General features: G+C 38.7%; 1 protein-coding gene across 3 annotated transcripts in view; it reads left to right on the top strand.

The window, feature by feature from the left end:
• The window catches only part of PHKA1 (phosphorylase kinase regulatory subunit alpha 1), a 150786-nt gene that overhangs the window by 100953 nt on the left and 22839 nt on the right, over window positions 1-26994 (top strand). For 2 of the 3 annotated variants that reach the window (XM_032331389.1, XM_032331388.1), the window contains exons 17-21: window positions 6444-6522; window positions 13045-13211; window positions 15672-15848; window positions 17464-17555; window positions 18064-18203. In XM_032331389.1, coding sequence (XP_032187280.1) covers window positions 6444-6522; window positions 13045-13211; window positions 15672-15848; window positions 17464-17555; window positions 18064-18203 — 655 coding nt within the window. The remainder of the gene's footprint in view (window positions 1-6443; window positions 6523-13044; window positions 13212-15671; window positions 15849-17463; window positions 17556-18063; window positions 18204-26994) is intronic. The other variant, XM_032331390.1, reaches the window with a different exon arrangement.

The following is a 26994-nucleotide window of genomic DNA, read 5'->3' as shown; positions in this document are numbered from 1 at the left end:
TCCAGAGTGGCTGCACCAGCTTGCATTCCCACCAACAGTGTAGGAGGGTTCCCCTTTCTCCGCATCCTCGCCAGCATCTGTCATTTCCTGACTTGTTGATTTTAACCATTCTGACTGGTGTGAGGTGATATCTCATTGTGGTTTTGATTTGTATTTCCCTGATGCCGAGTGATATGGAGCACTTTTTCATGTGTCTGTTGGCCATCTGGATGTCTTCTTTGCAGAAATGTCTGTTCATGTCCTCTGCCCATTTCTTGATTGGATTATTTGTTCTTTGGGTGTTGAGTTTGCTAAGTTCTTTATAGATTCTGGACACTAGTCCTTTATCTGATATGTCGTTTGCAAATATCTTCTCCCATTCTGTCAGTTGTCTTTTGATTTTGTTAACTGTTTCCTTTGCTGTGCAAAAGCTTTTGATCTTGATGAAATCCCAATAGTTCATTTTTGCCTTTGCTTCCCTGGCCTTTGGCATTGTTCCTAGGAAGATGTTGCTGCGGCTGAGGTCGAAGAGGTTGCTGCCTGTGTTCTCCTCAAGGATTCTGATGGATTCCTTTTGCACATTGAGGTCCTTCATCCATTTTGAGTCTATTTTTGTGTGTGGTATAAGGAAATGGTCCAATTTCATTTTTCTGCATGTGGCTGTCCAGTTTTCCCAGCACCATTTATTGAAGAGGCTGTCTTTTTTCCATTGGACATTCTTTCCTGCTTTGTCGAAGATTAGTTGACTGTAGAGTTGAGGGTCTATTTCTGGGCTCTCTATTCTGTTCCATTGATCTATGTGTCTGTTTTTGTGCCAGTACCATGCTGTCTTGATGATGACAGCTTTGTAATAGAGCTTGAAGTCCGGAATTGTGATGCCACCAACGTTGGCTTTCTTTTTCAATATCCCTTTGGCTATTCGAGGTCTTTTCTGGTTCCATATAAATTTTAGAATTATTTGTTCCATTTCTTTGAAAAAGATGGATGGTACTTTGATAGGAATTGCATTAAATGTGTAGATTGCTTTAGGTAGCATAGACATTTTCACAATATTTATTCTTCCAATCCAGGAGCATGGAACATTTTTCCATTTCTTTGTGGCTTCCTCAATTTCTTTCATGAGTACTTTATAGTTTTCTGAGTATAGATTCTGTGCCTCTTTGGTTAGGTTTATTCCTAGGTATCTTATGGTTTTGGGTGCAATTGTAAATGGGATGGACTCCTTAATTTCTCTTTCTTCTGTCTTGCTGTTGGTGTAGAGAAATGCAACTGATTTCTGTGCATTGATTTTATATCCTGACACTTTACTGAATTCCTGTACAAGTTCTAGCAGTTTTGGAGTGGAGTCTTTTGGGTTTTCCACATATAGTATCATATCATCTGCGAAGAGTGATAATTTTGACTTCTTCTTTGCCAATTTGGATGCCTTTAATTTCCTTTTGTTGTCTGATTGCTGAGGCTAGGACCTCTAGTACTATGTTGAATAGCAGTGGTGATAATGGACATCCCTGCCGTGTTCCTGACCTTAGCGGAAAAGCTTTCAGTTTTTCTCCATTGAGAATGATATTTGCGGTGGGTTTTTCATAGATGGCTTTGATGATATTGAGGTATGTGCCCTCTATCCCTACACTTTGAAGAGTTTTGATCAGGAAGGGATGCTGTACTTTGTCAAATGTTTTTTCAGCATCTATTGAGAGTATCATATGGTTCTTGTTCTTTCTTTTATTGATGTGTTGTATCACATTGACTGATTTGCGGATGTTGAACTAACCTTGCAGCCCTGGAATAAATCCCACTTGGTTATGGTGAATAATCCTTTTAATGTACTGTTGAACCCTATTGGCTAGTATTTTGGTGAAAATTTTTGTATCTGTGTTCATCAAGGATATTGGTCTATAGCTCTCTTTTTTGATGGGATCCTTGTCTGGTTTGGGGATCAAGGTGATGCTGGCCTCATAAAATGAGTTTGTAAGTTTTCCTTCCATTTCTATTTTTTGGAACAGTTTCAGGAGAATAGGAATTAGTTCTTCTTTAAATGTTTGGTAGAATTCCCCCGGGAAGCCGTCTGGCCCTGGGCTTTTGTTTGTTTGGAGATTTTTAATGACTGTTTCAATCTCCTTACTGGTTATGGGTCTGTTCAGGCTTTCTATTTCTTCCTGGTTCAGTTGTGGTAGTTTATATGTTTCTAGGAATGCATCCATTTCTTCCAGATTGTCAAATTTGTTGGCGTAGAGTTGCTCATAGTATGTTCTTATAATAGTTTGTATTTCTTTGGTGTTAGTTGTGATCTCTCCTCTTTCATTCATGATTTTATTTGGGTCCTTTCTCTTTTCTTTTTGATAAGTCGGGCCAGGGGTTTATCAATTTTATTAATTCTTTCAAAGAACCAGCTCCTAGTTTCGTTGATTTGTTCCATTGTTTTTTTGGTTTCTATTTTATTGATTTCTGCTCTGATCTTTATGATTTCTCTTCTCCTGCTGGGCTTAGGGTTTCTTTCTTGTTCTTTCTCCAGCTCCTTTAGGTGTAGGGTTAGGTTGTGTACCTGAGACCTTTCTTGTTTCTTGAGAAAGGCTTGTACCGCTATATATTTTCTTTTCCTCTCAGGACTGCCTTTTTTGTGTCCCACAGATTTTGAACCGTTGTATTTTCATTATCATTTGTTTCCATGATTTTTTTCAATTCTTCTTTAATTTCCCGGTTGACCCATTCATTCTTTAGAAGGATGCTGTTTAGTCTCCATGTATTTGGGTTCTTTCCAAACTTCCTTTTGTGGTTGAGTTCTAGCTTTAGAGCATTGTGGTCTGAAAATATGCAGGAAATGATCCCAATCTTTTGATACTGTAAAGTCACTGTGTCTATATATTGTCTCTCTTCCTTTCTGGTCTGTGTTACTTTTGGGCTCTCTTTGCATAAAGGATCCCTTTTAATATTTCTTGCAGGGCTGGTTTAGTGATCACAAATTCTTATAGTTTTTTGTTTGTCCTGGAAGCTTTTTATCTCTCCTTCTATTTTAAATGACATCCTAGCTGGATAAAGTATTCTTGGCTGCATATTTTTCTCATTTAACACCCTGAATATATCATGCAAGTCCTTTCTGGCCTGCCAGGTCTCTATGCATACGTCTGCTGCCAATCTAATGTTTCTACCATTGTGGCTTACATACCTCTTGTCCCAAGCTGCTTTCAGGATTTTCTCTTTGTCTCTTGAGATTTGCAAGTTTCACAATTATATGTCAGGGTGTTCACCTATTTCTGTTGATTTTGAGGGGGGTTCTCTGCGCCTCCTGGACTTGAATGCCTGTTCCCTTCCCCAGATTAGGGAAATTCTCTGCTATAATGTGCTCCAGTGTACCTTCTGCCTCTCTCCTTCTCTCTTGCCTCTTCTTCTGGGATCCCAATTATTTTAATATTGTTTCACTTTATGGTATCACTTATCTCTCAGATTCTCCCCTTATGATCCAGTAGTTTCTCTCTCTTCTTCTCAGATTACTTATTGTCCAACCATTTTTTCTATATTACTAATTCTCTCTTCTGTCTCATTCTAGCAATTAGAGACTCCATTTTTTATTGCATCTCATTAATAGCCTTTTTTTATTTCAATTTGATTAGATTTTAATTCCTCCTTTTTCTCCAGAAAAGAATTCTCTAGTGTCTTCTATACTTTTTTCAAGCCCAGCTAGTATCTCTATAATTACTCTGAACTCTAGTTCCAACATCTTATTTATGTCCATACTGATTAGGCCCCTGGCAGTCAGTACTGCCTTTTGTTCTCTTTTCCAAGGTGAGTTTTTCTGTCTTGTCATTCCTGCAGAGAAGTGCTCACTTCTCTATTTGTAGTGTTGCAGCTATTCTTTTCTTAGATCTCTGGTTGAATTCAAGGTGTTCAGAATGATTTGATAGCTGTCTAGCTGAATTCCTGGGACCAGACAAGACTAAGATCACCGACTCCTCTGCATCTTGGACATTGCCCTATTTCCTTTTTTTAAAAAACTGTATAATGTCCTTCAAGCTATGCTAATATACCTTGTGCCGCTAAATTTCCAAAGTGTACCAATTTTTTCAAATAAATAGAAAAAAATTATAAAAATCATAAAATTATAAGAGAATGTCAAATTTAATTTTATAAATCCAGATTAAATTAACAAATTTTCTAGAAAAGTAAATCATATAAGAATAAGCTTAATAAGAGACATGCATAGAATCATGAGAAAAATTATGAAACTAATGAAGAGCATTAAAGGAGATTTTAATTGCTAGAGAGACATACCATGTTGCTAGATGGAAACAGTTAATATTGAGAGGATGTCAATTCTTATTAATCTATCAATTCAGTGCAATTCCAAATCAAAATAACAACTCAAATTTTTATGAACAAACTGAATCTAAATTTCATATGAAAGAGAAAATGTACAAGAATAATCAGATTTTTTAAAAATTAAAAATGATGAGAGAAGACAGCCACTCTAATTAAAATAATGATGAAGGTTACAATCCAGATAGAGGCCAAAGAACATTATCAGTAATAGCCAAATTAGGGAAAGAGCCCAAATATCTATCTGCTGATGAATGGATAAAGAAGTTGTAGTAGGTATGGATAGATAGATAATAGATAGAGGAATATTACTCAGTCATCAAAAAGAATGAAATCTTGGCATTTGCAAGGACATGGTTGGTGCTAGAGAATATAATGTTATGTGAAATAAGTCAGAGAAAGAGAAATACCATATTATTTTTCTCTCATATGTGGAATATAAGAAACAAAACAAGCAAGCATAGGGGAGAAAAAGAGAGAGAGAGAGAAGCAATCCAAGAAATAGACTCTTAACTGTAGAGAACACACTGATGGTTACCAGAGGGATGTGGGGGCCTGGGTTTATTTAACCCAGGTGACAGGGATTAAGGAGGGCACTTGTCATTATGAGCACTGGGTATTGTATGGAAGTGTTGAATCACTAAATTCTATACCTGAAATTAATATTACACTGTATGTTAACTAACTGGAATCTAAATAAAAGCATGAGAAAAAGTATATAAATAAATATATTTGGGAAAATCCATTAAGGCCTGCTACTTTACATTTTATGCAAAATTAAATTCTAGATAGATTAAAAATCTAAGCAAAAATAAATAAATAAACCTTTGAAAGTATTACAAGGAAATATGGGAGAATGTTTTTGTGATCTTGAGCTAAAGAAAACTATGCTTTGCAAGACACAAAAAAGGAAAAAATTGGCAAATTCCCCCAAAACATGAAAATTTAAATAAATCTTTTATACAAAAATGAACTGTGTTTGAGGTTGAAAGGCAAATAACAAAGTAGGCATTTTCCATACATATGCCAGAGAAAATGGTAATATTCACAAAACATAAAGAGCCTTTGAAAGTCAATTAACAAAAAGATAAACAATAGAAGAAAGGGAAAAGGACATGAACAGGTAAATCATAAATAAATACAGATAGCCAGTATATACATGAAAACATGCTCAATCTTACTAGTAATAAAATAAAAAAATAAAAACAGTATCTTTTAAGTATCAGGTAAACAAAGATTTAAAAGATCATTATTAAAGATATGGGAAAACAGCTGCTTTCTATACCAATGGTGGAAATATAACTGGCACAACTTTTTTAGTGGGCAATTTTGACAGTCTCTATACAATCTTTAGTAAGTGTTCCCTTTGTCCTAACAGTTTTACTTATTAGAATGTATCCTAAGGAAATTACAGAATAGGTGCACAAAGATTTAAGTACAGTGATTTTCATCACAGTGTTGCTTATAATACAAAAACAGTCTAAATGTCTGCTATGGAATCTTTTTTAGTTTTTACAAAGGATAAGTTAGAAAAAAAATGGATCACAAAAGAGTAAGTATTGTATGATCCCCTGCACATAAAGTCAGGTAATTGTTAGCCTTCTTTATTTTGTATGCCTACACACATACACACATACACAAACCAAGTCTGTTTACATGAGATATTATATAAAATGTTTAACACAGGGCTTGGCACCTAACATTAAACAAATGGCTATTGTTGTTGTTATTATTTTCAACTTTCAGTAACCATTAAGTATTCTGCCATCAGGCACTGTGCTAAGTAGTCTTTGAGGTACTCTGTCTGTTGGTAATCACCCTCACCATGGGTAGAATGCCCCAATGGGTAGAATTGCCCATTCTACCATGTTGTTAGCTCTCAGATCAATTGTTGAAATATAAGGCACACAATGAGGAGCATCTTATCTGTACCATTACCACCAGAATGTTGGTTTGAAATAATTGAACTATTCCCTGTATTTCAAAGTTAAAACCACAGAAAAATTGTTCTGAAATTCTCTTCATTTCACATGGAGCATTAGGTGTTATTTGCAAACAGTGACTCATGGAACACGACATCAAAAATTAATGATGTACTACTATATGGAGATTAACATAACATAATTTAAAAATAAAATTATCTTCATTTCAAGATGAAGATGGAACCAGCTTGAATTCAAGTATTCTAGCGGCACTCCGAAAAATGCAAGATGGCTACTTTGGTGGAGCAAGGTAAGTAACCTTTACACACCTTTCAGTGAAATGAAATGAAATTTGGAAGCTGGTTATAGTAATGGTAGACTTGTGGTGCCTCTCTCTGTGTCTTTTTAAATTTATTTAAATTCAATTAGCCAATACATAGTATATCAGTAGTTTCAGATGCAGTGTTCAGCTATTCATCAGTTGTGCAGTTCAGCTATTCATCAGTTGTGCAGTATAGCCCCATCCAATGAGTTTAGAAGAACTCATTTTTAATAGATCAAATCAAGGAATTTAATGTTATAGAGAAGGCTTAGAATATTTCCCACCCTGTTCTTTGCCCAAACCTCATAAATCAGTGGACTGGAAAATTTATTCTTTCAAAAACAAAAAAGTTACTAAACTATTAAACTCTGGCTGCTTTTCTTTTCTCTAAGTTTTTAGTTTGAAAAATTTCAAACTTGCAGACATGTGCAAGAATGGTATTGAACACCATATACCGTTCCTCAGGATTTACGTGTTGTTAACATCTGTCTCACTTGTGCATTCTCTCCCTCCTCTTCCTTACTCTCCTCTTACTCCTCCCTCCCTTCCCTTCTCTACTCTCCCCCCTCTCACAGATACATATGTGTAAATATACACACATACACATACACACATGCATACACTTTAAATTGCTGAAGTATGAGATTTAGCCAGAAGCATCATGACTGTTCAACTCTAAACACTTCAGTTTGTCTTATGAGGACAAGGATATTTTCACATATAGCTACAATATAATCATCATACTCACAAAATTTAATATTGATAAATTACTCTTATTACCTAGAGTCCACATTCACAGTTAGCCAATTTTCCCAATATTAAAAAATATAGCTTTTCAGGAGTGGCAATCCTTATATCGTATCAATTAGATTTTAAGCCAAAGACTATAATAAGAGATGAGGAAGGACACTATATCATACTCAAAGGGTCTGTCCAACAAGAAGATTTAACAATTTTAAATATCTATGCCCCCAACGTGGGAGCAGCCAACTATATAAACCAATTAATAACAAAATCAAAGAAACACATCAACAATAATACAATAATAGTAGGGGACTTTAACACTCCCCTCACTGAAATGGACAGATCATCCAAGCAAAAGATCAGCAAGGAAATAAAGGCCTTAAACGACACACTGGACCAGAGGGACATCACAGACATATTCAGAACATTTCATCCCAAAGCAACAGAATACACATTCTTCTCTAGTGCACATGGAACATTCTCCAGAATAGATCACATCCTTGGTCCTAAATCAGGACTCAACTGGTATCAAAAGATTGGGATCATTTCCTGCATATTTTCAGACCACAATGCTCTAAAGCTAGAACTCAACCACAAAAGGAAGTTTGGAAAGAACCCAAATACATGGAGACTAAACAGCATCCTTCTAAAGAATGAATGGGTCAACCGGGAAATTAAAGAAGAATTGAAAAAAATCATGGAAACAAATGATAATGAAAATACAACAGTTCAAAATCTGTGGGACACAACAAAGGCAGTCCTGAGAGGAAAATATATAGCGGTACAAGCCTTTCTCAAGAAACAAGAAAGGTCTCAGGTACACAACTTAATCCTACACCTAAAGGAGCTGGAGAAAGAACAAGAAAGAAACCCTAAGCCCAGCAGGAGAAGAGAAATCATAAAGATCAGAGCAGAAATCAATAAAATAGAAACCAAAAAAACAATGGAACAAATCAACGAAACTAGGAGCTGGTTCTTTGAAAGAATTAATAACATTGATAAACCCCTGGCCGACTTATCAAAAAGAAAAGAGAAAGGACCCAAATAAAATCATGAATGAAAGAGGAGAGATCACAACTAACACCAAAGAAATACAAACTATTATAAGAACATACTACGAGCAACTCTACGCCAACAAATTTGACAATCTGGAAGAAATGGATGCATTCCTAGAAACATATAAACTACCACAACTGAACCAGGAAGAAATAGAAAGCCTGAACAGACCCATAACCAGTAAGGAGATTGAAACAGTCATTAAAAATCTCCAAACAAACAAAAGCCCAGGGCCAGACGGCTTCCCGGGGGAATTCTACCAAACATTTAAAGAAGAACTAATTCCTATTCTCCTGAAACTGTTCCAAAAAATAGAAATGGAAGGAAAACTTCCAAACTCATTTTATGAGGCCAGCATCACCTTGATCCCCAAACCAGACAAGGATCCCATCAAAAAAGAGAGCTATAGACCAATATCCTTGATGAACACAGATGGGAAAATTCTCACCAAAATACTAGCCAATAGGATTCAACAGTCCATTAAAAGGATTATTCACCACGACCAAGTGGGATTTATTCCAGGGCTGCAAGGTTGGTTCAACATCCGCAAATCAGTCAATGTGATACAACACATCAATAAAAGAAAGAACAAGAACCATATGATACTCTCAATAGATGCTGAAAAAGCATTTGACAAAGTACAGCATCCCTTCCTGATCAAAACTCTTCAAAGTGTAGGGATAGAGGGCACATACCTCAATATCATCAAAGCCATCTATGAAAAACCCACCGCAAATATCATTCTCAATGGAGAAAAACTGAAAGCTTTTCCGCTAAGGTCAGGAACACGGCAGGGATGTCCATTATCACCACTGCTATTCAACATAGTACTAGAGGTCCTAGCCTCAGCAATCAGACAACAAAAGGAAATTAAAGGCATCCAAATTGGCAAAGAAGAAGTCAAAATTATCACTCTTCGCAGATGATATGATACTATATGTGGAAAACCCAAAAGACTCCACTCCAAAACTGCTAGAACTTGTACAGGAATTCAGTAAAGTGTCAGGATATAAAATCAATGCACAGAAATCAGTTGCATTTCTCTACACCAACAGCAAGACAGAAGAAAGAGAAATTAAGGAGTCCATCCCATTTACAATTGCACCCAAAACCATAAGATACCTAGGAATAAACCTAACCAAAGAGGCACAGAATCTATACTCAGAAAACTATAAAGTACTCATGAAAGAAATTGAGGAAGCCACAAAGAAATGGAAAAATGTTCCATGCTCCTGGATTGGAAGAATAAATATTGTGAAAATGTCTATGCTACCTAAAGCAATCTACACATTTAATGCAATTCCTATCAAAGTACCATCCATCTTTTTCAAAGAAATGGAACAAATAATTCTAAAATTTATATGGAACCAGAAAAGACCTCGAATAGCCAAAGGGATATTGAAAAAGAAAGCCAACGTTGGTGGCATCACAATTCCGGACTTCAAGCTCTATTACAAAGCTGTCATCATCAAGACAGCATGGTACTGGCACAAAAACAGACACATAGATCAATGGAACAGAATAGAGAGCCCAGAAATAGACCCTCAACTCTACAGTCAACTAATCTTCGACAAAGCAGGAAAGAATGTCCAATGGAAAAAAGACAGCCTCTTCAATAAATGGTGCTGGGAAAACTGGACAGCCACATGCAGAAAAATGAAATTGGACCATTTCCTTATACCACACACAAAAATAGACTCAAAATGAAGACTCAATTGGATGCCTCAATGTGTGAAAGGAATCCATCAGAATCCTTGAGGAGGACACAGGCAGCAACCTCTTCGACCTCAGCCGCAGCAACATCTTCCTAGGAACAACGCCAAAGGCAAGGGAAGCAAGGGCAAAAATGAACTATTGGGATTTCATCAAGATCAAAAGCTTTTGCACAGCAAAGGAAACAGTTAACAAAATCAAAAGACAACTGACAGAATGGGAGAAGATATTTGCAAACGACATATCAGATAAAGGACTAGTGTCCAGAATCTATAAAGAACTTAGCAAACTCAACACCCAAAGAACAAATAATCTAATCAAGAAATGGGCAGAGGACATGAACAGACATTTCTGCGAAGATGACATCCAGATGGCCAACAGACACATGAAAAAGTGCTCCATATCACTCGGCATCAGGGAAATACAAATCAAAACCACAATGAGATATCACCTCACACCAGTCAGAATGGCTAAAATCAACAAGTCAGGAAATGACAGATGCTGGCGAGGATGCGGAGAAAGGGGAACCCTCCTACACTGTTGGTGGGAATGCAAGCTGGTGCAGCCACTCTGGAAAACAGCATGGAGGTTCCTCAAAATGTTGAAAATAGAACTGCCCTATGACCCAGCAATTGCACTACTGGGTATTTACCCTAAAGATACAAACATAGTGATCCAAAGGGGCACGTGCACCCGAATGTTTATAGCAGCAATGTCCACAATAGCCAAACTATGGAAAGAACCTAGATGTCCATCAACAGATGAATGGATCAAGAAGATGTGGTATATATACACAATGGAATACTATGCAGCCATCAAAAGAAATGAAATCTTGCCGTTTGCGACAACATGGATGGAACTAGAGCGTATCATGCTTAGCGAAATAAGTCAAGCAGAGAAAGACAGCTATCATATGATCTCCCTGATATGAGGAAGTGGTGATGCAACATGGGGGCTTAAGTGGGTAGGAGAAGAATAAATGAAACAGGATGGGATTGGGAGGGAGACAAACCATAAGTGACTCTTAATCTCACAAAACAAACTGAGGGTTGCTGGGGGGAGGGGGTTTGGTAGAAGGGGGTGGGATTATGGACATTGGGGAGGGTATGTGCTTTGGTGAGTGCTGTGAAGTGTGTAAACCTGGTGATTCACAGACCTGTACCCCTGGGGATAAAAATATATGTTTATAAAAAATAAAAAATTAAAAAAATATATATAGCTTTTTTTCCCCATTCTGAGACCCAATCAAAAATCACACATTGTTGATGGACTGGGATTGGGAGGGAGACAAACCATAAGTGACTCTTAATCTCACCAAACAAACTGAGGGTTGCTGGGGGGAGGGGGTTTGGGAGAAGGGGGTGGGATTATGGACATTGGGGAGAGTTTGTGCTTTGCTGAGTGCTGTGAAGTGTGTAAACCTGGTGATTCACAGACCTGTACCCCTGGGGATAAAAATATATGTTTATAAAAAATAAAAAATTAAAAAAAAAAAAATCACACATTGGCATTTGGTTATCATATCTCCTTGATGCCTTTTAATCTAGAACAGTTCCCCAGGCTTTTGTGAACCTTTCATGATAGTTTTCAACACAGTTTTGAAAAAGAAAGGTCAATTATAATGCAGAATGTCTTTCAATTTGGTTAAAGAGGTATCTGGTAGGTTTTTTCATATCCTTTCTATGATAGTCTTTACCCAGTTTTATCTTCCATTGGTGAATCCATTATTACTAATGGGGTTTTAAAGTGATGATTCTCTGTCTCTATCATCCTGTGCATATATATGTTTTAGAATATCCCCTTTTATTTTGTATTTTTAGTGTAGCATAGATTAGTGGATTCTAAAGGACTTTTTTTTAAGTTTATTTATTTATTTATTTGACAGACAGAGATCACAAGTAGGCAGAGAGGCCGGCAGAGAGAGAGGAAGGGAAATAGGCTTCCTGCTGGGCAGACAGCCCAATACGGGCTCGATCCCAGGACCCTGGGATCATGACCTGAGCCGAAGGCAGAGGCTTTAACCCACTGAGCCACCCAGGCGCCCCAGATTCGTGGATTCTGATTTTATTCAATAAGCTATGCTCCCTTTCTGACATTGTTTATTTCAATGTTCAAATTATCCAAGGTCTGGCCTTTGGGAACTCCTTCAAGCTGGCTTCTTTTTCTTCTTTTTTACATCTGTTTTGAATAATGGCCTTTATTAAGTCTGTCCACCAACTCTGCTTTCAGTGGGTTTTTTGCTTGAACAGTGACCCATGGCTTGCCTTGCTGAAGGCAGAAGGACAGCCCCTCTAGTCTGTGAAAGGAAATGGGAAGCGCAGTACTCCTCTTCATGGAGAGGAGGACAATGTTCCTTCCTTTGAGAAAACGACCAGACTTAGTCCTTGTGCTAGATTCCTTAGTTGATTTTGTCCTGAATAGATACAGGATGTTGGTAACAGCCATAGCAGTAATGTTCTCCGCCCAGTGCCAGACTGTGTTCTTGAGAAAATCAGTATTATTAACTTACACTTTGGGTTTTGCAATCAGTTTTTTAAGTAGGGGAGGATATAGCCTACAATCCTCTATAATTCTTAAGATTTTCAGATATCATCTTTCAATTTCAAAATGATCTTTGAGTATTTTTTTTAATGACGTGGTGGATTTGTGATGATTTCTCTTCCTTCTGTCCCAGCTTCTCTGCAGCTAATGGAGATTCTGGCCAGACATTTAACATAGTTAACAGCATAGTATATGGAAGTGAAGGAGAGCAAAACTGATCTGCTGGTAGATTGTGAACCCATAACTGTGGCCTTCATTAACACAGCATCCCAGCCTATACTACACCATGCTGAGGAGTGCATAAAATTTTATATTTACAAAATTTATAGTAATATATAAAAGCATTAGCAGCCCCCCAACCAAAAACATTCTAGGTATCCCTTTTCTCACTGAAATGTGTTGTTTTAAAATGATTTCCTCTGATTTTCTGTTTTCTCTTTGCCCTGTAATTGTCAGGATTCAAACGGGTAAATTGTCAGAGTTTTTAACAACATCTTGCTGCACACATTTGAGCTTCATGGATCCTGGACCCGAGGGTAAGCTGTACAGTGAAGATTATGATGATAACTACAATGAGCTGGACTCTGGCGACTGGATGAATGACTATGATTCAACCCATAATGGTAAGGGAGCATCATAAAGGCAATGGCCTTGCTGGGCAAGAATACGAAGTAGTGTTGAGCATCCTCCTTAATATTTCTCACTGCCAGAAGTCTGACTCCTATTTAATACACCTAGATTTCTACTTTTGTTTGGCTTCACTTTTCATCCTTCTACTTACCTTTGGTTTCTGGTCTAATATCCCTGGGGTGATTGTGGAGTATGGAGTTTGACTATCTCTTACTAAGGTCAGGGAAGATTTCCGTGCTGGGTATATGAAATGGCTGGTGATTTCAAAATGAGAGGAAGCAGTGGGGAGTGAGAGATGTTTAATCAGGTACATAGTAGGAGAACTATACATATAGAGTACTGCTTTTTGACATTTAAAAGCATAAAATTAAGAAACTCAGAGTGCTTTTTATATATAATGTTCCCAGGGCCGATGGGAATCTCTAGGGAGGTCTGCTTAGTTTGAAAAAGCCTATTTGGTGTGCCTATTGCTTTCATATTGCAAACTAGACAAATAAAACACAACCAATGTAATTGACTACTAAGAATACAAGGATGATATAGTGAGAAAACATCATAAGGACATATATTTAAAGTGGCTGAGAAACACCCAAAGTGTTAAAACACTAAACTAGGCAAGGCAAGAATTACATTGTTTGAATCCCAAAGGGAGAAGGGCCAATAGGAGCAAATTCTTCTAGCTATCTGAAGTACAGTTTGACTGCTTTCATTGTCTGGGTATTTGCCTATTAGCCTGTTTCTTAAGGCAACAAATTTCTTTATCTTGAAAGTGGAATGTTAAAGAAAAGAAAAAAAATGAATTGGCTTTCCTTAGTGAGGTGGCAAGCATTATCTCATATACAATAAACCAATACATTATCAGTCAGAGGATGATTTTCTTTTTGGGGCTCAGCATTTACTCACCTAAGTACCATTTAATTCACTCTGCATTTGTTTCTGTAAGATCGAAAACCATGAATCTCTTCACTGGAAAAATACATTAAATTCAAAGTTATTTCCTGTCATTAATAATTACCAAATATCTAAGATATCCATCTTGGCATAAACAAATATTTTGAAAAGCAGACCAGAATAATCACATTGTTTGCTATTCTATGGGTAGTTGTGACTTTCCTCTGTAGCACTTATTCTTTTAGATTACTTTCTAAAATGTTATCTTTGTAATGATATGTATTACTATATTTGGTGTTATGTATTCGGAGTCACTCTCTGGTTTTACTCATCAGGGGTCTCCCAATGGCTGCGCTTATTGCTTGTCAGCCCTGCTGTACCAAGAACACTTCTCTCCATATTATTCATAATCCTCCACTCAAGTATCTATATTGTTCAAGGTTATACTCATTGTCATTAGGATTTCACTAAGAATGAGTTCCATTTTTACAGCTTTGCTAGTTTCCATTAATCATATCAAAGCAGGAGCCCCTGGGTGGCTCAGTTCATTAGGTGTCTGCCTTTGGCTCAGGTCACGATCCTGGAGTCCCAGGATCAAGTCCTGCATCAGGCTCCCCACTTAGCAGGGAGTCTCCTTCCCCCTCTGACCTGCCCCCCTCTCATGCTCTCTCTATCCAATAAATATATAATTTTTTAAAAATCACATCAGAACACAGAAAAACATCTGGAGAGATCACTGAAGATGATCAAAAAAGATGAGGCATAATTGGCCTCACAGACTTTAGTAGTAATTCGAATACTGTGCTTTTCCAGCTATTAATTTTGTGAATGCTCATGTACAATCTGAAATATTAAGATCCATGAGAAGAGAATGTTATAGGAGGTATATGGGAGTGTGAGAGTCCAAGAGGATGGGGAACATATCTATCTTCTTCACCACTGAAACCTCAGCACCTATATACCCCCCAGTACATTGTGGGCAATAAATAGTTGGTGAATAAATGAATACAGTAATGAAAAGGACCAGTGTGTGGCCAGTAATCCTTTTGACACCAAGGTCACGCAGAGATTGTTCTTTTCGTTAGCAACTGCAGCCGCCATTTATGGGATTTGTCTGTCTTTAGCTAGGTTCAGTGTTTAGTGGAAGATGTTTGCCTTTGCTCACCAAAGTCTCCTCCTACCAGTGAGACTCCAAGGGCCCTATTCCGCTCCTCTGCCACCACTGCTACCACCACCAGCCCCATCACATGTACAGGCACAGATTGTGAAATCTTTGTACCACCTGTCCTATAATAAGCTCATACTGCTTTCAAGGGCCCTAATATTGTGAAAGCAAAGTTGAAGAACAGCTAGGTCCTCGTAAATGGCCCTAGTTTCTAAAAGGTAAAGCTGCAAGACAGTACAGTAATCACAACCTTGACCCCCGCCATGATCTAAAACAACCTACTTCCGGTGCTGTGTCATGGGCACAGGAGCTGAACATTCTAGTTGGTGGGGCAGATTGTGAAATAACTAAAATGTTCGTTTTTTTTCTCTTCCCCCTACCCCCACTAACCTTGCAGCTCGCTGTGGTGATGAAGTTGCTCGTTATTTAGATCACCTTTTGGCGCACACTACTCCCCATGCTAAACTAGCCCCTACCTCACAGAAGGGAGGGCTAGATCTGTTCCGAGCTGCTGTGCAAACAACCTGCGATTTAATGTCCTTGGTGACCAAGGCCAAGGAGCTGCATGTGCAGAGTGAGTAACGCCATGACTCACTGGAGTCAGGCACAGGATTGACGTGCAGCCCAGGATGGGGGTGGGGTGTGTATTACAGTGTAAGCAGAAGCTCTGTTTTGTTCAGTGCTTTATCCTCAGCATCTCAGACAGAAGGGACATGTCAGGCACTCAAATATTTAGAAAGTTAGTGAATTGGGTATAATTTTGCTATCGATAGTGCTATGCAATCTGATTTAACGACTACGTCATGAAAAGCAGCCAGAACAAGAGACATGGAGCATTTTAACATCTGTATTAAATGATGGAAGAAGGTGTTTCCTTTGGGAAAGTTACTCCTTCGGAAGCACTTTTATTTAAAGAGAAAGCACTGAAAACTATTACAAGCTAACCTCGCAACGAAGAGGGAGATACTCTCCCTTAAGTAAGCTCCATCTGGTTCCCTTAGGTCAGCTGTGGTATTTACAGTCAGTTGTTCCAACAGTGTAGAGCTGTGTTTCTCAACTACAGTACTCATTCCTCAACAACTCTGTCATTGTCCTCCCCGTGACCACTACCCCCCTTTGGTAGGTATTGGCAATGAAGGGTGTCTTCTACTACACACTGCTAAGCTAGGAGTAGTCATGGTTCCTAAGAGTAGTCAGTGCCTCTATGGTAGCTGCATATGAAGGGAAGAAGGGCTCCTTGGCCACACCGAGAGGACCTAAATGGTAACATTTTACAGATGATGAGAATGATTGAGACGCATGTTCTTGCTGTCTAAAACTTGATTGACCATTACTAACCACAGATATTAAACATGAATCATTTAACATTGAGAACAGGGAAGAGCTCAGCATACCCTTTAAGGATGCTACCTTGACAAAGAGCTTATGTGAAGACATCAGCTTTATTAAATTATACTTCTAGATTGTGAATCAGGAAACTTGAACTTAATTCCTGGCTCTGCTACTTACTTGCTTGAACAATATTTTGAGCTCTGTATCCCTCATTCTGTATCTGTAAAATGGTGAAAGTGACAAGACAGTCTCTCCTTTGAGGTTATGGTAAGTATTTGGACTATAAATAAAAATATTAGGAATATCTCAAAGTAGGTCAGCCACTACATTTTCTGACTCCCTACATAGGATCATCCATTTGTCTATTCTCAAGAAAACCCAACTGCTGACAGCCAGATATTTTCCCAAGGCAGTCCAGAATATAGAAAACAGAATTGGGTTCTTTCTGTTACATGTGGTATTCTATCAAAGTATCAGTAATAGCACCATTGTGATATTGATTACATTCATAGGCTTTAATATCTTAAATGGCCATTTGATGCTACAGTTCTAGGCATTCCACTGAAAGTATGTTTGATTGAACAATCTTTAAATTATCTGATATTCATATTTCTTTTCTGTGATATTAGCAAGAAACGATAAATTTCTCACTCTTGTTCTATAGAGAACAGCTCCTGTGCAACTTCATTTTGAGGGGAACTGTGAATTGTTTTTATTTGAATTCATTTAGCTGACTGATAGTACATTATGTGTTTCGGGTGTAGTGTTCAAGAAGTTATCAGTTGCATATAAATGTGAATTATTTTTTTAGTCTCCTAAGTTATCTAACCTGTCCCATAAATGTCAACCTCTTGCAGATGTTCACATGTATCTTCCTACAAAGATATTTCAGGCCTCCCGGCCTTCATTCAACTTACTTGACTCGCCTCATTGCCCACGAGAGGACCAGGTAAACTTGCACATGAGATTTTTTTCTGTCAGCCATTCGCAAAACTGCCATCTATATGGTGAATAACAGAACAAGCCATTATGATTTCTGCTAGTAACTGGTGGTAGGCAAAATGCTACCCTGGTGAAGGTATACTCCTTTTTATTTCACTTTCTTTTTGTTTTTAAATTCAATTAATTAACATATACTGTATTATTTGTTCCGGGGTCTTATATAACACCCAGTGCTCATTATATCACATGTCTTCCTTAATGCCCATCACCCAGTTACCCCATCCCCCAACTCCACTCCCCTCTAGCAGCCTTTTCTAGCCAGGCTCTAAGAAAACTGAATTGCTACATCATTCATTTTGAAGGTTTCATTGTTTTTGTTTTACTTCTTATCAAAATTTAGGGAATTCTTACGGAAAAGGTTTAGAGGTGAAAAGATCAATACTCTAGGGCATTATTTAAGTTGGACACTTGTGGACTTAATTTTTTTTTTCTTTTTATCCTTTCTCAAACTAAAGGTTCCCTCTGTTCGTGTAGAAATGCATCTTCCCAGAGACCAGTCTGGGGAGGTGGACTTCAAGGCACTGGTTTTACAGTTGAAGGAGACCTCCAGCTTACAGGAACAAGCTGATATCCTTTACATGCTGTATACTCTGAAGTAAGTGATAAATATTCTGTCTCCTTTCATGTTCACGTGGAGAGGAAGTAAAATATAGTAAATACAGCTCAACTTTGGAGTGTCTGGATTTGAATTTTGCAACCTACACACTGTGTAACCTCAAGTCTCAGTTGTTCTCATTTATAAAATTTGGATTATACCAACCTCATAGAACTGTTGTAAAGATTAAGCAAGATACAATATCTGCAAAGTCTCTGATACAATGCCTGTTACATAGTAGGTGACCAATAACTGTGATGCTATTTATGGTTATTTCAAGCCTCCGTTATTTGGTCAAAATCCAAAGATAAATAAATTCTTAACTCAAAAGGAGTATGAGCACAGAGGCTTACAGAAAACAATAAACTAGCATTTCTGAGTAATTTGCTATGTGTCCAGAACCCTGCTAGGTACATTGTATGTAAGTACCTCAAACTCAGTATGCCCAAATTGAACTCCCTCCTATCCCTCAATTCCCCTCCAAATATAACCTGAACTTCCTCATTTATTAATGTAGTCATCAACTTGAAGAAGCAGGATGGGCTCCCCTCCCCTAAATTTGGTTTGGATATTGAGACTGATGATACCAACCATGTACCAAAAGAGTGTAAAATGTTTATTACTCACATAATGAGACTTCTTGGAAGAGTGGAACAGATTCCCAGGTTGGTAAAAAAAAAAAAAAAAAGATTTAAGTGAGCAGGGAAAGGAGGCTGTGTTGGGCTTTTATTATGATTAGGAGGTGAGGCTGGGGAAAAGGTTCTTAACCAGCATCGAAGGACAGAACCCTTGGATTTCCCTGACATCTTGTCCAGGTGTAGGCTGGAAAGGAAAGAGGGGTGGTAGGACTTGTAAGCAGTCAGCAGTCAAACATTAAAAGTGGAGTCACATTCTGAAATTCTGCATCCTTGTGGTTGAAATCAGCACCTACCTAATCAGCAAGCTTCGCCCCATATCCAGTTAAACACCAAGGCTATTCAGTTTTTCCTCTAAGTATTTATCTTCTGCATCGCTAGCATGGCTACCTTCACTCACGTCTGTGTCTCTCACCAGGACTATTGCTATGGTTTTCTAACAAGTCTTCCTATTTCTGCCTTGTTCTCCTCAATCCCAGCCTCCACAGAGGAGAGTAACTTTTCTTTTTTACTTTCTAGGACAGAAACATCTAAATTTCTACAAAAATAGAGAGAATAGCATAATGAACCCTTGGGGCCACATCACCCAGCCTGAACAATGATAAACATGTGGTTAATTTTGTCCCATCTATATTCTCGCTTTCTCCCAGATTATTTTGAAAAAGAGACCAGATGCTTTATCATTTCATTCCTAAATATTTCAGTATTATTTCTGAAAGTCAGTGAAGCTCTTAAAACATAACCACAATGGGACTTCTAGTTCCAGACAAGATAGAATACATGCATCTCTCTCTGTTCCTTCTGCTAAGTACAAGAGGACATTATTTAGAAAACAAACATAACAAGGTGTTAAAAGGTAGAAAGAAGAAAGAAGACTGGTTAAGGATATCAGGCTCTGAGGATTGACAAGGTGATTACCACATTACGTACCCAGGTTTTTTTGTCACCTCATATATCCTGCGTCAGATGCTGGAGAAGCCAGCACCTTGAAAACGCCGATGGGCACAGATGACCGGAGCCTTCAGAAAAACCTGTTCTTTCTAGACAAAGGACCAGGAAAGGGCAGACTAGCAAGACAGACAACTTTTAGACAATAACTGCTCCTACCATAGAAAAATCTGCAGCACTGACTTGCCTCCTCTACCTTCCCCTACCGCCAGGGTGGTGTCAAAGAAGACCAGGTAGGGATCTGGGACTTTCAGGCCCTCTAGGCTGTAATGAAGTCCCCTGGATTTGTCTGACTCCAGACCCCATGCTGCTTCCATCAGATCCTGGTGGTTAATGAGAAAGTGAAAAACACATCTGAAAAGCCGACCAGCCCCAGAATCAAATTTTTGCCCAACCAATTGTATCAAAACCAGCCCAAATGTATTTTTAGCCATTCGGGGCCTGCCTGCTCTTCACACTCCTTGAAACCTACTCCACATCTGCCATAAGATTTAAGCCCAGGGCCACAAATACCCCAAACCACTGCTCTCTACCCTAGAGAATCCCCAACAGTGCTACTGAAGGACATCACCTAGATGTGTAACTTCCTCTTCCCCTCTCCCCTGGGAGTTTCCTTGCCCTGACGCCTTCTGGAAGGTAGAGCTGGTGCTCTAGCTAAGCCTCTAGACAGTCTCCTGCTGTGAGGGACTTCCCTTCTCATACAACCCTAAGTGCCACCCAGTAAACCTTGTTATGTGCTTCTGCCCAAAAAAATGACATGGGGTCTTATTATTTTGATACCTCTGCTTCTTTCGTTCTTCCTTTAGGGTGAGGCATATCTTTTCAACAAATACCTGTTGAGTGCTTATTATGTGCCAGGCACAAGGCTAAATGGAAAATAATGAAAAGATAGAGAAGGTAAAATGAGATAAGGGGTAAGGACAGAATGACTGTAGCTTGAATGAAAACTGAAGATTCAGTCAGGTAGTTGATACCAGCAAACAAAGGGAGTTGTACCTGAGAAGCTTCTACTTTCCCACCAAGTCATATCATCCACGGTTGACTGCCAGCTCTTCTGTTCCTAACGTGGGTTTTCTTCATCTAATCCTGTATTACTAATTTCACCATAACATCTGATTGAACCTGCAGTCTCTTTAAAACTAGTATTCCAGGTAATGTCAAACCACCTGAGTAGATTGTATAGATGTGCTGCATGGGTTTTAATACACTTGGAATTCTGCCCAATATTCCTCATGGATTTAAGAGTGGAAGGGGGGAGGTGGGGTTTCCTATCTCTGTTGATTAGCATTCCTTCTGCAAATTGTCTGTTTATAACCTTTCTTTGTTCTCTATTGAGTTATTTATATTTTTCTTATTGATATTGTATATCACTATTTTGTTTATTATGCTTGCTGCAGATATTTTTTCCAATTAATTTGTTAATTACTTATATACATTTCTCTATGCAGAGGTTTACTTTTTATATCATCAGATCTGTCAGACTTTTCCTTTTTGGCTTTTGGATTTCTTTTCATGCATCCCCCCCCCACCCAGAATTTTAAAAATATTTTAAATACCTTTAATAATTTTTAAAGAAATTTCTATGTCAGGGCACCTGGGTGGCTCAGTCAGTTAAGCAGCTGCCTTCCACTCAGGTCATGATCTCAGAGACCTGGGGGAATCAAGCCCCACATTGCATGGGGCTCTCTACTCAGCAGGGAGTCTGCTTCTCCCTCTCCCTCTGCCCTCCCGCTGTGTGCTCACTCTCGCTCTCTCTCAAATAAATAAATAAATAAATTTTTCTAAAAAAAAAGCTATCTTTATGTGCTTAATTCTACTTGGAATTTATATATGTCTTCTTACTCAGCATGTCTAAACTAAACTCCACTTCACTGTCTTGGTTAGAAACCTACTGCTTCCTAACCCTGTTCATAGTATCAACATTCTTTTAGTCACCCAGACTTGATATTGTGTTGTCATCTTCAACTCCTCTTAATCTCCTGCCTCTCCCTGCAACATCGCCACTACCATTGGGAATCAGTGGCCAAATATACATCCTCTTTCATCCCATTTTCAACCTTTATCTACCATTGTTCCCCCCTCACAATGTGAATACTTTCACCAAAATAGCCCACTGCTTGTCATAACCAAAACACAGGCCATACAAGATTTCTTTCCACACCTTGGCTCATGTTCTTTCCTCTGCCTGGACTTCTTTCCTTTACCACACCCCATCTCTCCTTGTTGGAATTCTAGCTGTCCATCAAGGCCTAGTTCATCTGTCATCTCCAGAAAGCTTTCTCTGACCTCTAGGAATAAAAAGATTCATCCTTGATTATGAGATCTCAAAGCATGTACTTTTTTTTTGTATTTTTTTATTAAATTGATTTATTTATTTTCAGAAAAACAGTATTCATTATTTTTTCTCCACACCCAGTGCTCCATGCAATCCGTGCCCTCTATAATACCCACCACCTGGTACCCCAACCTCCCACCCCCCCGCCACTTCAAAACCCTCAGATTGTTTTTCAGAGTCCATAGTCTCTCATGGTTCACCTCCCCTTCCAATTTACCCCAACTCCTTCTCCTCTCTAACACCCCTTGTCCTCCATGATATTTGTTATGCTCCACAAATAAGTGAAACCATATGATAATTGACTCTCTCTGCTTGACTTATTTCACTCAGCATAATCTCTTCCAGTCCCATCCATGTTGCTACAAAAGTTGGGTATTCATCCTTTCTGAAGGAGGCATAATACTCCATAGTGTATATGGACCACATCTTCCTTATCCATTCATCCGTTGAAGGGCATCTTGGTTCTTTCCACAGTTTGGTGACCGTGGCCATTGCTGCTATAAACATTGGGGTACAGATGGCCCTTCTTTTCACTACATCTGTATCTTTGGGGTAAATACCCAGGAGTGCAATGGCAGGGTCATAGGGAAGTTCTATTTTTAATTTCTTGAGGAATCTCCACACTGTTCTCCAAAGAGGCTGCACCAACTTGCATTCCCACCAACAGTGGAAGAGGGTTCCCCTTTCTCCACATCCCCTTCGACACATGTTGTTTCCTGTCTTGCTAATTTTGGCCATTCTAACTGGTGTAAGGTGATATCTCAATATGGTTTTAATTCGAATCTCCCTGATGGCTAGTGATGATGAACATTTTTTCATGTGTCTGATAGCCATTTGTATGTCTTGACTGGAGAAGTGTCTGTTCATATCTTCTGCCCATTTTTTGATATGATTGTCTCTTTTGTGTTTGTTGAGTTTGAGGAGTTCATTATAGATCCTGGATATCAACCTTTTGTCTGTACTGTCATTTGCAAACATTGTTAAAATGTCTATACTGCCTAGAGCAATATATACTTTTAATGCGATTCCGATCAAAATTCCACCGGTATTCTTCAAAGAGCTGGAGCAAATAATCCAAAAATTTGTATGGAAACAGAAGAGACTCCAAATCGCTAAGGAAATGTTGAAAAACAAAAATAAAACTGGGGGCATCATGTTACCTGATTTCAAGCTTTATTACAAAGCTGTGATCACCAAGACAGCATGGTACTGGCATAAAAACAGACACATAGACCAGTGAAACAGAGTAGAGAGCCCAGATATGGACCCTCAACTCTATGGTCAATTAATCTTCGACAAAACAGGAAAAACTATACAGTGGAAAAAAGACAGTCTCTTCAATAAATGGTGCTGGGAAAAGTGGACAGCTATAAGTAGAAGAATGAAACTCGACCATTCTCTTACACTGTACACAAAGATAAACTCAAAATGGATAAAAGACCTCAATGTGAGACAGGAATCCATCAGACTCCTAGAGGAGAACATAGGCAGTAATCTCTTCGATATCAGCCACAGCAACTTCTTTCAAGATATGTCTCCAAAGGCAAAGGAAACAAAAGCGAAAATAAACTTTTGGGACTTCAACAAAATCAAAAGCTTCTGCACAGCAAAGGAAACAGTCAAAAAAACAAAGAGGCAACCCATGGAATGGGAGAAGATATTTGCAAATGACAGTACAGTGAAAGCATGTACTTTAATATTATTCATTTATCTATTTTTATTTTGACCATTTCAAATGTAGAGAAAAGTTGTAGGGATAGTACAAAAAAAATTTATGGATGTCCTTCACCCAGATTCCTCAGGTTTAATCTCTCTTTTTCTCATTCTCTCTGTCATCATATATAGATATAGACATAGATATGGATAGAGATATAGATATATGTTTTTCTGTATCATTTGAGAGTAAGTGGCAGACATGATCCCCTTCTACCCCTAAGAATTTGAGTGGCTATTGTGTATTTCCTAAAGACTAGGAATTCTCTTACATAAGCATAGTACATTTGCGATAATCAGAAAATTAGGGGCTCCTGGGTGGTGCAGTTGGTTAAGTGTCCAACTCATGATTTCAGCTCAAATCATGATCTCAGGGTCCTGGGATGGAGCCACACCTTGGGCTCCCTGCTTAGCTCAGAGTCTTGAAATTCTCTCTCTCTCCCTCTGGCCTTCCCCCCACTCTTGTACTCTCTAAATAAATAAAATCTTTAAAAAAAAAAAAAAAGAGAGAGAGAGAGAGAGAGAAAGAGCGCACCTGGGTGGCTCAGTGAGTTGAGCCTCTGCCTTCAGCTCAGGTCGTGATCTCAGGGTCCTGGGATTGAGGCCCGCATCAGGCTTTCTGCTCAGCAGGGAGTCCGCTTCTCCCTCTCTCTGCCTGCCTCCCTGCCAACTTGTGATCTCTCTCTGTGTCAAATAAATAAATAAAATCTTTTTTTAAAAAAAGAATTTTTTATTAAAAAAAGAAAAAGAAATTAATGTTTAAACAATACTATTACCAGGATGCCTGGATGGCTCAGTTGGTTAAGCATCTGCCTTCGGTTTGGGTCATAATCTCAGGGTTCTGGGATCAAGCCCCACATTGGGCTCCTTCCTCAACAGGGAACCTGCTTCTCCCTTTGCCTACCACCCCCCTGCTTGTGTGCACTCTCTCTCTCTGACAAGTAAATAAATAAAATCTTTTTTAAAAAATGATACTATCTAATCTACAGACTGTATTTGCCAGTTGTCCCAGGAATGTCTTTACAGCAAAAGAAAATGTAAGTTATGCATCTCATTCAATTCTCATGTGTCCCCAGTCCCCTTTAGTCTGGAACAGTTCTTGAGTCTTTATTTTTCATATTAGGGGCATTTGTGAAGCACACAGATGAATTATTTTTTATAGAATGTCCCTAAATTTTGGTTCATTTGGAGTTTGCTCATAATTAAATTCAGGTTATGCATTTTGGGCAGGAATACCACTGCAGTCATGCTGAGTTCTTCTCAGTGTATCATATCAGGAGGGCACATGGTGTCAATGAGTCCCATTGCTGGTTTTATCACTTGGTAAGGGTAGTATCTTCCACATTCCTCCACTGTAAAATCTTTATGTTGCATTTTGTAATTAAAAAGTGTCGTGTGGGGACGCCTGGGTGGCTCAGTTGGTTAAGCAGCTGCCTTCGGCTCAGGTCATGATCCCAACGTCCTGGGATCGAGTCCCGCATCGGGCTCCTTGCTCAGCAGGGAGCCTGCTTCTCCCTCTGCCTCTGCCTGCCATTCTGTCTGCCTGTGCTCGCTCTCCCCCCCGCCCCGATAAATAAATAAAAATCTTAAAAAAAAAAAAAGTGTTGTGTGGTGGGGCACCTGGGTGGCTCAGTGGGTTAAAGCCTCTGCCTTCGGCTCAGGTCATGATCCCAGAGTTCTGGGATCAAGCCCCGCATCAGGCTCTCTGCTCAGCAGGGAGCCTGCTCCCCCCACCCTCTATGCCTGCCTCTCTGCCTACTTGTGATCTCTGTCAAATAAATAAAATCTTTAAAAAAAAAAAGTGTTGTGTGGGGACTCCTGGGTGGCTCAGTTGGTTGGATGACTGCCTTCGGCTCAGGTCATGATCCCGAAGTCCTGGGATCGAGTCCCACATCGGGATCCCAGCTCCACGGGGAGTCTGCTTCTCTCTCTGACCTTCTCTTCGCTCATGCTCTCTCTCACTGTCTCTCTCTCAAATAAATAAAATAAATAAATAAAAAATCTTTTTAAAAAAAAGTGTTGTGTGTAGATATACTTTGGAACTGTAAATATCCTGTTACTCTTCAAACTTTCATTCACTGTTTTTTTAATCCATTGTTGACTCTTCCTCTGGTACTTTGTATTTCATGTTTTTAAAAATATATTTAATATATTAAATTCATATTTATTATTTTAATATATTTAGCATAGTAAATATGTTATATAGTACATGTTTCCTATAATTTAATATATTGAATAGATATTACATTATCATGGCTCAAACTTTTTGAAGTGCAAAACAATACAGGGAGAGGATAAAAAGTCTTTTTCCCACCTCTGGTCCCCAGATATCTGGTTCCCCAGCTCTTAGGCAGTCAGTGTTATTGGTTGTTTGTGTATCCATCCAGGGACAATTTATGCATATGTAGGTAAATAAAGCATATATGCATGTAATTTCACACCTGTTTCACCAAATGGGAGCATAGTATATGCACTGTTCTGTACCTTGCTTTTTTTTCCCTAAAACTATTTTTCTTGAAATTCATTACATATATATTCCATTTATCTGTGACTGCTTAACAAATAACCCCAAAACTCAGTGGCTTAAGATAATACAAGCAAAAAATGTTTAAATTATCTGTCACAGCTCTGGAGCTTGTCCCAAGCTCAACTAGGCAGTTGTCATGTGGGATCTCATTCAGCTGTGGTCCGACAGCATCTGGGGCTGAAGTCACCATGAGGTTGTCCACTCATATATCTAGGGGTTCATACTGGTTGTTGACTGGCACCTCACCTGGGGCTGTCACCCAGAACACCTACAAATGACCTCTCCCTTACATCTCTCTACTTCCTCACAGTCTGATGTCTAGGTTCCAAGAGTATGTGCCCCATCAAAGGACCAAGTGGAAGCTGCCTTAATGTTTATGACCTAGCCTCAGAAATCATACAGCACCACTTTCAACTTACCCACAAGCATGCCTGTGTTGAAGGGGAGAGAACACAGACCCCCCCACCCTCTTCATGGAAAGACTATAAAAGTCACACTGTAAGAAGAGCATGTTAGATGGAACATTGTTGGAGTCATGTTAAAACATAAAATCTGTCACAATCTAGACCTACATCATATTTTCTTAATAGTTCCACAGCTTCCATTGTTTGTGACCACACCATAATTTAACCA

Source organism: Mustela erminea, chromosome X (assembly GCF_009829155.1).
Source record: "Mustela erminea isolate mMusErm1 chromosome X, mMusErm1.Pri, whole genome shotgun sequence".
In the NCBI taxonomy this organism is placed as follows: Eukaryota; Metazoa; Chordata; class Mammalia; order Carnivora; family Mustelidae; genus Mustela; species Mustela erminea.
The sequence above is the reverse complement of the archived record's forward strand: the minus strand, read 5'-3'. Positions and strand labels throughout refer to the sequence as shown.